This window comes from Rhinolophus ferrumequinum, chromosome 6 (assembly GCF_004115265.2).
Source record: "Rhinolophus ferrumequinum isolate MPI-CBG mRhiFer1 chromosome 6, mRhiFer1_v1.p, whole genome shotgun sequence".
NCBI lineage: Eukaryota > Metazoa > Chordata > Mammalia > Chiroptera > Rhinolophidae > Rhinolophus > Rhinolophus ferrumequinum.
This window is the reverse complement of record NC_046289.1, coordinates 61,475,956-61,492,184: the sequence shown is the minus strand read 5'-3', so window position 1 is coordinate 61,492,184 and position 16,229 is coordinate 61,475,956. Positions and strand designations below refer to the sequence as shown.

The 16,229-nt window shown below is 40.1% G+C and overlaps 1 protein-coding gene across 2 annotated transcripts in view; it reads right to left on the bottom strand.

The window, feature by feature from the left end:
- SPG11 (SPG11 vesicle trafficking associated, spatacsin) overlaps positions 1 to 14,495 on the bottom strand; it is a 75,210-nt gene extending 60,715 nt beyond the window's left edge. For both annotated transcript variants that reach the window (XR_004423231.1, XM_033108529.1), the window contains exons 1-7: positions 14,242 to 14,495; positions 11,357 to 11,541; positions 9,817 to 10,041; positions 7,807 to 8,008; positions 3,636 to 3,773; positions 3,001 to 3,449; positions 1,818 to 1,963 (exon numbers count right to left, since the gene is read on the bottom strand). Coding sequence is in view for 1 of the 2 variants with exons in the window: in XM_033108529.1 (XP_032964420.1) it covers positions 1,818 to 1,963; positions 3,001 to 3,449; positions 3,636 to 3,773; positions 7,807 to 8,008; positions 9,817 to 10,041; positions 11,357 to 11,541; positions 14,242 to 14,495 (1,599 nt within the window). In the remaining variant the exon portion in view is untranslated. The remainder of the gene's footprint in view (positions 1 to 1,817; positions 1,964 to 3,000; positions 3,450 to 3,635; positions 3,774 to 7,806; positions 8,009 to 9,816; positions 10,042 to 11,356; positions 11,542 to 14,241) is intronic.
- Positions 14,496 to 16,229: the final 1,734 nt, after the last annotated feature.

The following is a 16,229-nucleotide window of genomic DNA, read 5'->3' as shown; positions in this document are numbered from 1 at the left end:
GGTGCTGGAACAACTGAATATCCACATGCAAAAGAATGAAGTCGGATCCCTTCTTCATTCCATATACAAAAATTAATTGAAATGCATCAGAGAACTAAATGTAAGAGCTAAAACTATAGAACTCTTATAAGAGTAAAACCTCATGACCTCAGAATAAGCCATGATTTCTTAGATATGACACCAAAAAAACAAATGACTTAAAAAAAAAAAAGTGAATTGACTTCATCAAAATTAAAAACTTTGTTTCAAACACCACTGAAAAGATGAAAAGACAATCCACAGAACGGGTAGAAAATATCTGCAAATCATATAGCTCATAAAGGTCTAGTATCTGGAACATATAAAGGACTCTTAGAACTCAACAATAAAGAAAAATAGCAATTAAAAAATGGACAAATGATCTAAACAGACCTATTTCCGAAGAATATACAAATGACCAATAAGCACATGAAAACATGTTCAATATCATTAGCCATCAGGAAATAAGATACTGTTTCACTTTGACTTCACAACCACTAGAACGGCTATAATAAAAATGGTGGACAAAAGCAAGAGCTGAGGATGTGGAGCTGTTGGAACCCTCATATACTGCTGGTGGGAATGGAAATTAGCACAGCCACGTGGAAAACAGTTTGGTGGTTCTTCAAAAAGTTAACTGCCTCAGTAATCCTACTGCTAGCTGGATACCCAAGAGAAATGAAAACATATGGTGATACAAAAACGTGTACAACAGTGTTCACAGCAGGATTATTCACAACAGCCAAAAAGTGGACATAACCCAAATATCCATCAACTGATAAATGGGAAAACAAAATGTGGTATATTATAGTGGAATACTATTCAGCCCCAAAAAAGGAATGAAGTACTGACACGTGCTACAACATGAACCTTGAAAACATGCTAAGTGAAAGAATCTAGTCACAAAAAACCACGTATTTAAAAATTCCATTTATATGTAATGCCCCGAATAGGCAAATCCAGACACAGAAGTAGATTAGTGTTTGGCACTTAGGGGCCTCAAGGAATAGGAAGTGACTGCTAATAGGTACAGAGTTTCTTCTCAGGGTGATGAAAATGTTCGGGAATTAGACAGTGATTGTTGTGTAACTCTGACTATACTAAAAATTACTGAAATGTACACTCTAGATGGGTGAATTTTATTTCAATAAAGCGGTCATTAAAAAAACTGGCACATAACATTATTAACTTCCAGTTTTTGACCATTATTAACTTCCAGTGGCTGTGTATATAGCAGAAAGTGCCTAACTTTGATTTTAGCTCCAGTCTTCTTAGTATGGCTGTGGGCCACTCACTCAACCATAAAGAGCCTAAGTTTTCTCATCTGTAAAATGAAATGAATAAAAACTACCCAACGTCATCTCATATTTTAGGACAAAATTAGATAATACATATAAAGGACTGTTTGTGAACTGGAAAATGCCATATAAATTCAGGTGCTGATGCTGCTACAGCTGGATTGTTCTATAGAAGAGTAGGGACTATAAGGTAGGAATAAAACATCACTCCTGTTCAAGCATTCCATAACTTGCTCCTACTTCATTTCCGCTTATTCTTGCCTTCATTTCTTATAACTTTTTCTTCCTTAAATAGTATATATCACAATCTTATATTTTTTAAAGCCAAAAAGGGTAAACTGCTAAGCAGAGTTAGGGTAATAAAATACCCAGAACTAAGCAAATGGAAGGGTAAAGGCTATAGTTCTTTTTGCTGCTAGCTTAAAACCACTTCTCTCATTCTTCAAATAAGAGTATATGACAGAAAATAAGCAACATTCTACAGACATTTAATTCTGTTACCTCTAGTGCATGTATGGGGATTGAGCACCTCCCCCAACCATTGAGATGGCAAAGCAAGTCCACAGTGCTGGCACTTCCATGGATCATTAGTCTATTTAAAAACTCCTCTTGAGTCAAACCAAACAAAATCAGAGAGAGTCCATTTTCTACAGGAAAAATAAAAGTTAGCTTTAATAAATTAGTAGGACTAAAGTTTCAGGATTATGGCAGGAATTTCTAATTACCCAATACCTCAGCACTATAATTACAAACATATTTATTGGACACCAGGTACTATTATGACCTTAATTCATCATGATTTTTCAATGTCTTTAAAGAAGAGTTCTATATTTTAAACATTGATCATTAAAGCAAATTCTCCTAAGAATGCATTCTATGAAGTAGCACTAAATTTCACTTTTCTACTTTGTAGTATCTTGCACAATATCTTGGAAACTTTATTTACAGAGATGTCACATTTCTGATTTACTAAAATAAAAAAATTAACAGCACGCTCCTGACACACAGAAATACATGATTACCAAAACTAGGGTACTGAAGATACACATGGTTCTATCACAACATTCAGTAGTTTTGTAGGAGGTTATGGCATAAATGCTGAATGAATGTGTATCTAAAACTATCAAACCCAAATGCCTACAGGGACCAAGCAGGCGGTGACAGACGTGCAAGAGAAACCTAACCAGAAAGAAAATGGCTCACCTAACAGAACTGAAATTCAGCTCCAACTCATAAATTACTCTGCAGGTCCAGTATTGCCAGATCTTATAATTTCTCAGTAATAGCTGGAAATCCAGATTTTGTGTGAAATCCTCTAATTTTATGTTTATAATAAATAAAATCTTATTTAAAAGCATAAATAATAGTACAAGTCAAACAAAATAAACGTGCAGTTCATACGTGGCCCACAAGCAACCAGCTTGCAACCTTTGCTTGTACAGACCAAAGTAAAGATGTCCCGGGTTAAAACCAACCTTTATTACTCCTAAACTTTCTCTTACTTAGTATCTTAGCATTTAGCTGAGCAGAAATTATGAGAAAACATTACCACTAGTAACACCAAAGGTCATCTACGAAAGATTATCACTTAGAGGACAGAATAGGCACTAATACAACCAGGGCAGCAGAAGTAAAATACACACTTCCCAGCAATGGACTTCAACCCAATACAAGACATTCTCACCTGTCAAAATAAGGCACAGTTGCTGGTCTCCACTACTGTCTACAGGAATACACTTTTGGCCAAGGGAAAAGCATTGTATGCCCTGGGTTTCTAAATCCCAGAGGACAACGGTGCAGCCCATCCTTTCCACTGTCCAAGTAAACAGTGCAGTGAATCCTGTCGCAGACACACATCTAAGATCGATGGGTTCTTCCTGTTCACTGATGTGCATTATTTTCCATGCTCTTCCTGGATCACTGGTCTTGGCATGATCTTTCTGTGACAAATTATACTGACTGCGCATTATGTCCTGTGGAGTGAAGGCCCAGGATGGCACACTTGTACTGTGGTTATTGGATTCAAGGGACTCCAAGTGCAAAATATCCTGGAACCATGGAGCACAATGGGAAACCTCCCATTTGGAGTTCTTTATTGCTTCATTCAGTGATGATAGCTGGGCTTTCCAAGACCTGGAAGATAGGGTAGAGCTCACACCTGTTACAAGTGAAAGGAACTAAGTGAAATACTAAACCAGGAACAAGCTGTACTTAAAAAAAAAAGTGTCCACCTCTGTGAAGATTTTTAGTGAAAAGGTATGGAGTAAGCAAGACAAAAAGGGAAACGACAAAATAAACCCAGAAAGACGGTTTCTGTACCTGTCTACTTGGAAGGAAAACTTGGTCAGTTTCATGCTGTAGTCAGAATTAACAGGATCGTCTTCATCTATGCCCGCAGGGCCTTCAACAGGAATGTCTGCTCGAGTTCTTTCACACAGTAGGTGTCCTGGGTGTTGCCTACATTTCAAAATAATAGCCATGGTCAAAAATGATGATCAAACCTAAATCTGTGTTACTACTGCTCCTGTTAAAAACTGAGAGGGTGTTAGGGGGTGTGTCACAGAGAAGGAACAGTATAGACAAAAAGTTATCCTGAATAGGACTCCTTCTTATCTGCATTACTTAATAGCAGAATGACAAAGTCAACCTTAAGAATTTAACCCATTTGTAACTATGTATAGTGATGACGTTAGAGTTATGTGATCATTTTACAATATATACATATATTGAGTTATGTTGTACACCTGAAACTAATATGTCATGTCAATTATACCTCAATTAAAAAAAAGAATTTGACCCTTAAGGGCAGAGTGAGATTTATAAAAATATGAGCATTTGTCTACTATATTACAGATGTTGTGATAAAAACTTTATATAAATTATCTTATTTAAGCCTTTCAACAACCCTATGAAGTAAATATATCCCCATTTTATAGATATGGAAACTAAAGCTCAGAGAAATAGCAGAGCTGGATTTGAACCAGGTCAATATGACTATAAAGGTTTTTAAGCACTCACTATACCACCACCACAAAGATGATTTAGGCTGAGACAGGGAAATACATAAAAACTAGGAAGGCAAAATGAGTGTGGGTGGAGGTGAGAGAGTATATGCAGAAAGAGGGCTGTCACATTTGAGAAACACAAAGAAAGCTCGGGTGGCTAAAGCATAGTGAATGAGAAGCAAGGTGGTATGAGATGAAGCTGGAGGGGTTGGCAGGAGACAGATGGTGAAGGGCTTTATGAGTTGTTAGGAAAGATTTTTAGTTTTTATCTTGGGGGGAGAAGGAAGCTAAACAGGGGTTTTAAGCAGAAAAGTGATATGATCAGATGCAGAAGAGTAGCTGGGGAGAAAGGGAGGCATTTAAATCCTAGGAGCACTTAGTTAAATATTAACGATTAACCATTTCAACAATTTGAAGGTAGATTCAACAGATTTGTCGTGATGAAGTTAAAGAAGGCCCTGTGACAATGAGAAGGGATGATACATGGAGAAGGTATATACCCTGTCCCCAGACGTACCTGGCTATATGTCTGATAAGATGGATTTTAACATCACTCTGGTTACTCTACAGAGGATGAATGTGAAGGGGTAAGAACAGACGTTACGCTTGTTCAGGTAAGTCGTGAGAGTGGCATGGATCAGAAGATGACAGGGGAGTTAAGAAAATTAAACAGGTTCAAAAAACATTTAGAAGGTAAAACGGCTAGGATGTGGTGATTAACTGGATGCGGATCTAATACGTAAGAGGTTGGAAATATCAAAAAAAGCGGAAATGGAAAACAGTCCCTGAGGAGGGAAGAAATGGGATCCAGAGCATACAGAGGGATGGGGCTTTCATAAGAGGAGGGGAATCCCACCGATGTAATAGGAGGGAAGACACAGAAGATGGGTGCAAGAAAGCGGGTTTGTAATTTAATGTGAGAAACCAGAGGAGCTCCCATTAGACGGGTTTTACTTCCTTTATAAAGCAGGAGGCAAAGTGATCCAAGAAGTTGGGGGTAAAGAGATGAATAGATGTTTAAGGAAAATGGACACTTTAAAACAGTGTTCTAAAGAATGGGCTCATGAAAAAAAATCATTGTAAAATTTCCAAGTAATACTGAGAGACCAGTTGAAGGTCATGAATGTAAACTTACAGTGGTATCATTTTTCTTTGTGGTTTCCTCATAAGCGCTTAGTTGCTTGGGTGCAGTGACAGTTAAAATGCAGAATAAAAGAAAGATTTTTGTCAGACCAAGTGTTACCAGGAGCAAGAGTTTAGGGGGCACGCAAGACAGTGACTGAAATTATGCATCACAGAACCCAGGCTGGAAAGGGAGGGAAGTAAAGAAAGGAAGGGCCTGAAGAGTGAAAGGTCAAAAGACTGGGAATTCCAATGAGGTCAGATGACTGGTGAAGTGGGAGTACTTGAGTAAGTGAGCTGGAAAGTTTGGGAAGTTGTAGTCAGAGAGTGAGATGTGTAGAATAGTGATTTGGGTGAGGAGCAGTTTCAAATAATGACAAAGCCTAAGGCATCACTATGAGAATGGACAGCCAAGGTAAATTGGAAGAAAAAGTCACTGACAGTGAACTGAGAGAATAAACCAGGGTTTTCAAGGAGCTTACAAGCTCTATGTGAAACATGAGAAAAATAGGGAAATAATACAAGACTATACAATTAAGTGCTAAATGGCAGTTCAAAGCAGAAGTGCTATAGAAGTTGAAAGAGGAGAAAAATTATACAATGAATATAAAATTACAAGAGGAAGGGGTTCTAGTAAGGAAAGCCTTCATGACAGAGGTGGATCTCAAAGGACGAACAGGACTTGAGAAAATGAAAAGGACTGGCATTCTGTATTAGGGGAAAGAAGAGCTAGAGCCAGGAGGCAGGGAAGACAGAAACACTTTTAGATTGCAGAGCACATTTATCAAATAAAACTCCAGAGAAATTATACTAATTAAAGAGCATTTATGTAAATAATTAATAAACAGAGCTCACTCATTTAGCTGGACAGGACAGATCTCTAAATTTACTGCAGGGAACAGAACAGTAGTTCTTCTTCGGCTGATGTTATAGCAGCCGAGTTCAATGAAATTTTTCAAAGGAATGTGCCTGGTGCCCTCTTCAGAGTTCTCTTGGAGTGTTGCCAAAACATTCAAAGGACTAAAAACCTACATTCAAGGCTCAGAGTAGCTTAGTAGGCTTTCCTCCCTCCTCGCCTGTCAAATTGTTTTCCAATGATTTTTACTGAAGATTCGGAGGTAATTAGACACACAACATATGTTTTAGTCAGTAAAAATGGCCTACTGATAAATAAGCATACAATCTGAGAATGTGCTAATCATCCCTGCTCAAACATTTAAAACAAGAAAAAAATGAAAAAATATGATAGTAGCGAGAAGTTCTGGTAGGTACGTGAAGATGAATTTATCCTTTTTTTGTGATCCAAATAATAAGGAATAAAACCCATCAAAGTGCATTCCAATTACCCAAAGTGCATTCCAAATACAAAGATTTGTTTATCTCATTCATATTAAGTTAGGACCAAAAATCCTAATGGTTTTGAATGTCCCTACATAGTGAAAGTCCTAAATGTGGACCAGCCTACTTTTAGATAAGCAACTTCCAATGTATAAGCTTGTGTGTGTGTGTGTGTGTGTGTGTGTGTGTGTGTACGCACACATACCATCCGCATGCATGTAAACACATACACACTCCACAAACATTATAAAATCAGAAGCAACTAGAATACTATCTAAATCAAAAAGCAACACAAATAAGCACTCAATTTTTACTAACATATTTAGATAGCCAAAAGTGTGGGCTCTCCAAGGGAAACACCTGGGGAAATCCTGAGCTGGAGAAAGTTAGCATATCTTGTCAAACTCGTTTAAGAGATAAGTAATCTCCAAGGAAGCCAGGACCCTGAGCCACATAAGAATTCTAACACAGGGTAAATGCCATTTCTCTTCTATTCTAATGTGGGGCAAGAGGTGAATAGATAATGTATAATAGCCAAGGGATTTTAAAATTGTGATTGATTACATTTTTCCTTATATGATGACGTGAGCTATATACAACATATCAAAATCAAAATTTTGATATACATCCAGAAATAAAAAGGCAGCCGGTGGTCATTTGCATACATTATACATTAACAACCTCACTATGTAGTAGCTAGAACATGATCTAGCTGAACAGAGGAAGAAAACTAGTATTAAAAAAAAACAAAAACCTAGGGCCCGCCCGGTGGCTCAGGTGGTTGGAGCGCCCTGCTCCTAGCGACCAACTGCCTCAGTCAGGGTGGCGGGGAGCGCATGGCTCCTAATACCAGCACGGGCCAGGGAGCTGTGTCCTACACAACTAGACTGAGAAACAACAGCTTGAACCAGAGTGTGGGGGGAGAGGCGGAAGAAAGGGGTAAAAAGAAACCTAACAAGTACATTTTTATGCTCTTATGGCTCCAATTATTTACCTCAAATTAGAGACTGCGGTAATCTACATACCTGAAATACAGATTTAAGTTAAGAGCAATTGCAGAGTTGGAGGAGCTGACAATCACTACAACATCTAGGTCTTGAGACACTTTCAGTGAAGTAAAGGAAGACATCTTGGCTGGCTCCTGTTGCTGTTCATTACACATATCTTCTTGGTGAAGTGCTAAATCCACATGAGCTACCTGTGTACCCTCCACAATGTCAAAAATGTCTTTGAGTTAGAGTTAAAGAAAATGCCAGTTTTAAGAATGCCTAACCATTTAAACCACAGGATAGCTATGGACTTCATTGCTCCACCTTGTAGGTATAGTAACAGGACACTGAGGTTGCCCCATCACAGTAACCAGATGAGTATGAAGTTGGTGGCCCAATAAACAACCTGATAGAGTTCATTCAACTTGCTGAATACCGCTCTGTGCCAGTCCCTGAGACACTGGTAATATTCTCCACTACTGTTCTACAACAGTGCTGTCCAAGAGAAATATAACGTGAGCCACATTTGTCATTATAAATTTTCTAGTAGCCTTATTTAAAAAGTAAAAAGAAACCAGTAAACCTAATCTTATTTTACTTACTGTATTCAAAATATCATCTCAATATGTAATCAATATAAAAAAACAGATAATTTCCATCTTTTTTTCATAAAGTGTGCAAAATCTGGTATTTTATACCTATAGCATATCTTAATTTGGACACTAAATTTTCACTGAAAATAAATTATCTGTATTTAGATTTCATAAAATTTATATTCGAGAACTTGGAACAACCAAAGTTGTTCCAAACATACTTAAAAGTTCTCCAATAGCTGAATTAAGCATCACCTTTTAAGTCTGAAATAATTAAATAAAATTAAGAATTTAGTTCCCCAGTCATGCTAGCCAATTTCAAGTGTTCAAAAGCTACATATGCCTAGTGCTATGTTGGACAACACAGTTCTACAACCTGGCAACAAAAAATGAAGTTAATCCAATAATTTATAACATTTTACAAAAGAAGTTTTAACATAGGCTGATATATCTAAAATAGAAAAAGTGTTCCTTAATTTAGAAATGAAAGCTGCAAAATCAGATAACAGGTCATTTTTCAAGCCTTTGAAATAATTTTGCTGATGACCTATGGATCTGCTACAGACAAAAAAACCCAGAATATTTTCCAAAAATAAATTAAAAGTGGTTAAGCAAACCATATGATTTACTAATATGATTGAATCATTAGCAGTAAGAGGTGGATTATATTCATACATGAAAATATAAGTATCATTTCATAAGCAGTCATCTAAATCCTTCCTGGAACAAGCACTTAGTAGATATTTAATAAGCATACCTGAATAAATGGGTAATGCAAAGCATATACAATTTAAAAAGGACACAACTAAGTTGGATAATTATGACCAGTAAAAAACATATGTGGGGCCGGCCCGGTGGCTCAGGCGGTTAGAGCTCCATGCTCCTAACTCCGAAGGCTGCCGGTTCGATTCCCACATGGGCCAATGGGCTCTCAACCACAAGGTTGCCGGTTCAACTTCTCAAGTCCCACAAGGGATGTTGGGCTCCGCCCCCTGCAACTAAGATTGAACACAGCACCTTGAGCTGAGCTGCCGCTGAGCTCCCGGATGGCTCAGTTGGTTGGAGCGCGTCCTCTCAACCACAAGGTTGCCGGTTTGACTCCCGCAAGGGATGGTGGGCTGTGCCCCTGCAACTAAGACTGAAAGGCCAACAACTTGACTTGGAAAAAAAAAGTCCTGGAAGTACACACTGTTCCCCAATAAAGTCCTGTTCCCCAATAAAATCTTTAAAAAAAAAAAAAAAAACATATGTATACACTGGAAAATAGTTGAATGGAATATAAAGTAATATAGTTAAGTATTTTAAGTTCATGAAGATCTTTTTCCCTGAAAAGTTTTACTAAAAAACTAACCACTTACCTATACCCCAGTTCCCTAAAACTAAAAGCCTAAAAGGTTCATCTTTCTAGGTAGTCTCCTCCCCTGTATATCAACATCTTTACCGTCAAGGATACAGATCCAGCCTAAACTGCTCAAAACAAAAAGAATTCCTCTGCAGAGCTGCGTGTCAATAATCCTGTCCACTGTCTGCGCAGGCAAGGGTAACGTGAAACAGTTAAGTACTCTAATCTCAGCATCTCTTTCAGGAAATATAATGCGTAGGACGATACATTTGTTGATGAACAATAATGATGTGTTATCATGAAATGACAGAATTCGCAAAGATAATAAGGAAATACCTGTGAAACAAAAGAACATTATTTCCAACTCATTGGTCATGATTTTACAATGGGTAAATTTAATTTTGTAAACATAACACAAACAGGTAAAACAAAAAGCAAATAGCACTTAGCTCAGTCCAACTGTAGGCAGTTATTATTCATACCCACCTAAGCAAATAGTCATTGGAAGGTGGTTAAAGGGATGAAAAAAGATAATCTACAATGTCTCTGTTTCTTCTGTTTATGGACAACGTGATAGCACACCAGAAGATGATTCAAAAAAGCCTACTTACACATGGTACCCCATAAGAACAATCACAGACTATTTCAAAACATGAAAAAGAAGGAACCTTAAAATCAAGGGCAGCAAGTATGCTACTGCCTTAGAAATAGAAGCCCGAGTGCTTTGATTTCTGCTCCCTGCAGTCCTCAAGAGGGGACATAATAAATACGTAGCTCTGTAGCTCCGTAACCAGTCTAGATCAGCACTATCCAATAGAAATACAATATCAGCCACAAATGCAAACCACACATATAATTTTAAATTTTTTAGTAGTAGCTGCATTAAAAAAAGAAACGGGTGAAACTAATTTTAATACATATGTAAGATAACTTACATCCAAATGTAAGGTAACTTACATCCAAAATATCATTTCAACATTTAATTAATACAAAAACCTATTAATGAGCTGTTTTACTTTTGTGATACTAAGTCTTCAAAATCTGGTATGTATTGGACACTTAAAGGACATCTTAATTCATATTAACCACATTTCAAGTGCTCAATAATCCCATGTGGCTACTGGCTAGTGTCATGCAGGGTCTCTGGTCCTGCTTCCCGCACAAGAACGCAGGATATGGTGAGGCCAAAAAGGAATACCCACGGAGCCATAGATAGGGGAGTTATACCACTCCAGTCTCACTGGGTTGGAGACACAGGAAGCAGGTGCCACACGATCTGCAACCTGCCATCCGCTTCTCTGCCAACCAACCAACCCCACTTGCTAGCCACAATCTGCGCTTCTCTGCCAACCAACAACCCCTTGCTAACTGCAATCCGCTTGCTAACTCAGCCACGGAAGTTATATCAGTGGCTAATGGCTAACTGGTTACAGCTGATGGCCAACTAGTCACAGCTGAGGGCCATCTATTACCCAAGCCAGCACCTTTCCACGTGAAACTGCTTTCTGGGACTCTGTCCCCACACTAGTATTGGACAAGGCAGATCTCCCAACCTGAGCTCATCTCTACAAAAATTTTTCCTAAAATATATAAAATTACATAGTAATGTCACAGATTTAAACATGCTGAAAGACCACCAGTAAATACTTACTGATATTTTGATCTTCAATGAGCTTTTGCAATGTCTCCTCACTATAGCTATACAAAATGGTTCCATCACATCTTCCATCTTTCAAATCAAATTCATAGATGAGCAGTTCATAATTTTCACTAAGAGCGAGCAGTCTGGGCTTGTCCGTTGGTGTGCCTCTGTTATGAGAATCCTCCCACACAAAGCTAAGGAAAAAGTTTAGATTGTTTATTATATTCTATATCCACAATACTTATCCACAATGGTGAGGTTAGAAGGGCAGAATAAGTAGAGAACAGTTCTTTAGTTCACCTGGTAGCATTAATTCTAATCCAACTTAAGAGAGTGTAAACTGCTCTAGGACTTCCCTCCTCTGCCCTGTCTCACTTCCTACTTCTTCCCCTTCAGCTCCCTTCAGACCAACACAAGAATATAGAAGTGGATGGTGAAAAGGGGACATGGAACAAGAAATGACGGCTGCTTTTACTCCTTTATCCTAAATCCTGACTGATGGTATGTGTCATGCAGGGTGTCATGCGGGGTCTCTGGTCCCGCTCCCCACATAAGAACGCAGGACATGGTGAGGCCAAAAAGGAACACCCAAGGAGCCATAGGTAGGGGAGTTATACCACTATACTCTCACTGGCAGCTGGGTTGGAGACACAGGAACCAGGAGCAACACAATTCTCAACCCTCACTGTGCCGCTTGCAGACTTAGCCACCATCTTCTTGCTAGCTCCCCCTTTTCTGCTAGTGTAGCCACAGCAGTTATATTAGTGGCCAATGGCTCACTGGTTACAGCTGACGGCCAACTAGCCACAGCTGATGGCCATCCAATCACAGTTCATGGCCATTTACTACCTGAGCCAGCACCTTTCTATGTGAGGCCGAGAGCCTGGAAACTGCTTTTTGGGGCTCTGTCCCCACCGTATGTTTAAAGGAACTGTTATGATCAAGGATAAGTTTCAACAAACAAATATGCATATTATTTATATGAGGTATGAGGTGGGGCTCACAATTACCAAAATAGGTTTTGCTAACTTAAATGCTTTCAATGACTGTCATGTGGGGTGTCATGCAGAGTCTCTGGTCCCACTCCCCATATAAGAATGCAGGACATGGTGAGGTCAAAAAGGAACATCCACAGAGCCACAGGTAGGGGAGTCATACCACTATATTCTCGCTGGAGGCTAGGTTGGAAACACAGGAAGCAGGAGCCACACGATCTGCAACCCACCCACCACCTCTCTGCCAACCAACCTCACTTGCTAACTGCAATCCGCCTCTCTGCAATCCACAATTCACAATCCACGCTTGCTAGCTTAGCCACAGCAGTTATATCAGTGGCTAATGGCTAACCGGTAACAGCTGATGGCCAACTAGTCACAGCTGACAGCCATCTACTACCTGAGCCAGCACCTTTCCACGTGAGGCCGAGAGCCTGGAAACTGCTCTCTGGGACCCTGTCCCCACACTATCCTATATCTAGATTGAGCTTTAATTAATGCCCAATTCCTGACTGTTTACACTGAAATCTGGAAAACAATCTAAGTGTTGAACATGGAAAATGTTCAACAAATTGAGATATATTTAAAAGGCAGAATACTGTGACACCATTAACATCATTAGCACATGGACTGTTATTTCCATGTGGAAAGACAGGAGATTTTCAATGAAAATAAAGGACGTACAGTGATTTCAACAATATAAAACGGACTATAAACACTTTGAGAAAAATAGGAAGTAAATCCTGAATAGTATAAACGTCCTTATTTTTACCCTTGAATTATTTTAATTGAATTAAAATTCAATGCAATTCAAATAAAAAAGCTCTTCTTGATCCATGCCCCCCCCTCGAATTTCACGCAGTAACTTATGAATACCCCCATTAATTCACACGTGAATGTCTTTTCTGTTAAGTTCTCAAACACCTCAAGAGTTCTGCTTCTTTTCTCTCTGCATCATGCCTGTCTTTACGAGGCTGTTCAACAGTACTTAATACTGTTGAATAAATTTACTTCCCCTCAGGAAGAGATGCCCCTTCCTAGCAACTAGAGATGGGGAATAAAGAAGACACAGAACAGGTTAAAGCACTCACTGATTTAACAAACGAATCTCTACTGTCACGCAGTTATAGGACCTGGAGATTCCAAGGTAAGACATCTCTTGGCTACTCAAAGTCTTTAAGAGGAGATCGTTTCCAAAATATTTTGTTATAAAAAGAGCCCAAAGACTCAGATGGCACTATCTAACTGAAGTCCTGAACCGAGAGTTACTGAAGTGGAAAGTAATACATGATTGTAATTATGTTTTTTTCTTAATTCCCAAATCATGCAAACCTCACATAAAAGAATTGTCTTATTCAACTTTTCAGGCACTGCTCCTTGGTAACAGTACGTGCGTAAGAAATATTTGAGAGAACGAGTGTACTAACTCATAGGCTCTGTCCTTGAAGAAAGTGGGGGAAGCCCATACGTGAAGGAAATCCCTCTTTGTTTCAGGGGCGAGAAAAAGGTTATCAAGATGACTCCAATTAGAGATGATTCCCCAGCTGGTATCCATTAGATCTAATGGATCCAATCTAATGGATACCAGCTGGGAAAGGTGCACGGCTTGTGTTGAATGAATAAAAGCAATCAGCGCCTAAGTGGGGGCCCATTCCAGGTTCGCTGACGCTAGAAGAGAAGCGGGATGCCGTCTCCGCCCACCGAAACCGGGAAGCGAGGGCACAGGGATGCACCAGAGCGAGGAAAAAGTTCCAAGAGGAAACCGGGCTCGCTTCTGGGGCGTTTCCCGCGGCTGTCATTCCTCTCCCGCTACCTCCATGCCAGGAGTGCGGCATGGGGGCCGGCCGAGCTAGAGCTCTGGGCACCCCCTACACTGCCCAGCCCTCCTGCAGCACTTACTGCCGAAAGGGGCCATCGAGGCAGCAGCCACCCCCGCCCCGGCCGCCGGGAGCCAAGGAAAGCACTTGAAGGCTGCCCGCAGCTGTCAGGCTCCCCAGAACCTCTTGCTCTCTGTGCATCTGCGCCCGGGGTCCCATCCGCCCCGTCGCCTCGGCGGGGACCGGCACCAACAACATAGGCAGAACCCGCTCCATGGCTTTAGGGCTGCAGGTACCACCGGCGGCGGAACTTCCGGACGACTTCACCGCAGCCATCTTTGGTCCGGCCGCTTCTTCCGGTCACCTGCGCCCCACGGCGTCCTGGGCATGCGCAGTGTAGCCAATCCGCTCGCTGCCTCGTGATCCCGCAGCGGTTACATTCCCTGCCTGTAGAGGCCGGTACCAACTAACCAATACAGCAAAGCCACATCTGTCTTTGCCTCAAGACCACTGTTTACTCTGAAACAGTTGAGGGCCTAATTTAGCAGCCTAACGCAGGCTGTAGCAGGTGTGCTCACTCTGTGGCATTACCCTTTGCCGCCTTAATGTAGCTGCCACCTAGCTATTGGAACCAGGTTCCTGTCTCTTAGTGCGCTATTATTTTTGTTTGTTTGCAGGCCCTGGGGTGGTGCAATATTCTCTGTAGTGTGGACCAATCCATCATGAGGGAGTTGACCTGAGTGCTGAAGTTAAACAATACCCACTGCAATGGGCAGGGAAACAGGGTAAGGAGTGAAGGTGATGCAGTTCCTTTTCATTACTATTTTCTCAAGGAAGTATGATCAGAGATCGTCAGGAGAGAGAGGAAGAGAAGCAGAGGGGGTGAGAAGAAGAGGTGTGGAGTAGGCATTTTGGAAAGAACCCTAATAGACGGCAGTACCTTTCTTATCAACACATTTTCCACAATCAGATAGGGTCACAAGGCTACCAAAGGTCCGCTCCTTTGTTTGTGCTTTGACTCCCATCCTCTTGTTCTAGAGCTTTGTGTCTGGAAAATTATTTTTCTCCTGCATTGTTTTCTCCCCCTTTATTGGAGGTACTTTCGTTACCAGGCAGACAAGCTATATATAATATGTCATTCTTAAGAAAAGTAACTTCCCTTAATCTACACCAACAACTACCTACTGTCAAATTTCTGCTTCCCTTTTAGAAAATTCCAAGTTGATTCTTCTTGTAGTCAGACAAACTCTCTCCTTCCTCACCTCAACCCCTCTAATCAGGCTGACCTCTCCACCAAAACTGTTCAAGGTCGATGATCTCCATATTACCACAACCAGCCATCACCTCTATCATTCCTCACTCCTTTCTTAACGAACTTTCTATCTTGGTAACATCACTTCCTAGTTTTCTACCTATTTCACTGATAACTCCTCCTCAGTCTGCTTTTCTTCCTACATAATCTCTCCCACCTTTAAGTATCATCTATACATATGCTTATAACTTCCACGTTTGTGTCTTTATCCCTGACCATTTCCTTCAACTCCAGACTGTTGTTTAACTACCTACTTGATATGTCTACTTGGATTTCTAATAGGACTCAAATTAAAGTGTCTAAATTTGATTTTTAACCCCCAACAAACCCATTTTTCCCACTTCAGTTTGGGACGCCCACCATTCAACTCTACCTGGGAGTCAGCCTTGATTCTTAACCACCACCCTTATCCAGCCCCTCAACAGTGTCTGTCAACTCTTACTTCCAAGACTTATTCCAAATCTCTTCTCTACTTTCTGTCATCACTCTTCAATTCTTGCCTGAGCTGTTGGAAAAAAAACCTCTGAACATTTTTCTCTGCCATCTTGTTTCCCTAACAATTCAGCAGTCAGAGTGATCTTCTAAAAACGAAATGTCATATTACTTTCCTGTTTAAAATTCTCACTTCCCATCAGATTTTTAAAAATAATGGCTTACAAATCTATACCTTTCCTACCTCTCTCCAACCTTATCACCCTCCCCACTTATCTTTGTGTACTTCAGCCACATTTTCTTTTCTTGAAACACACAACATTCAT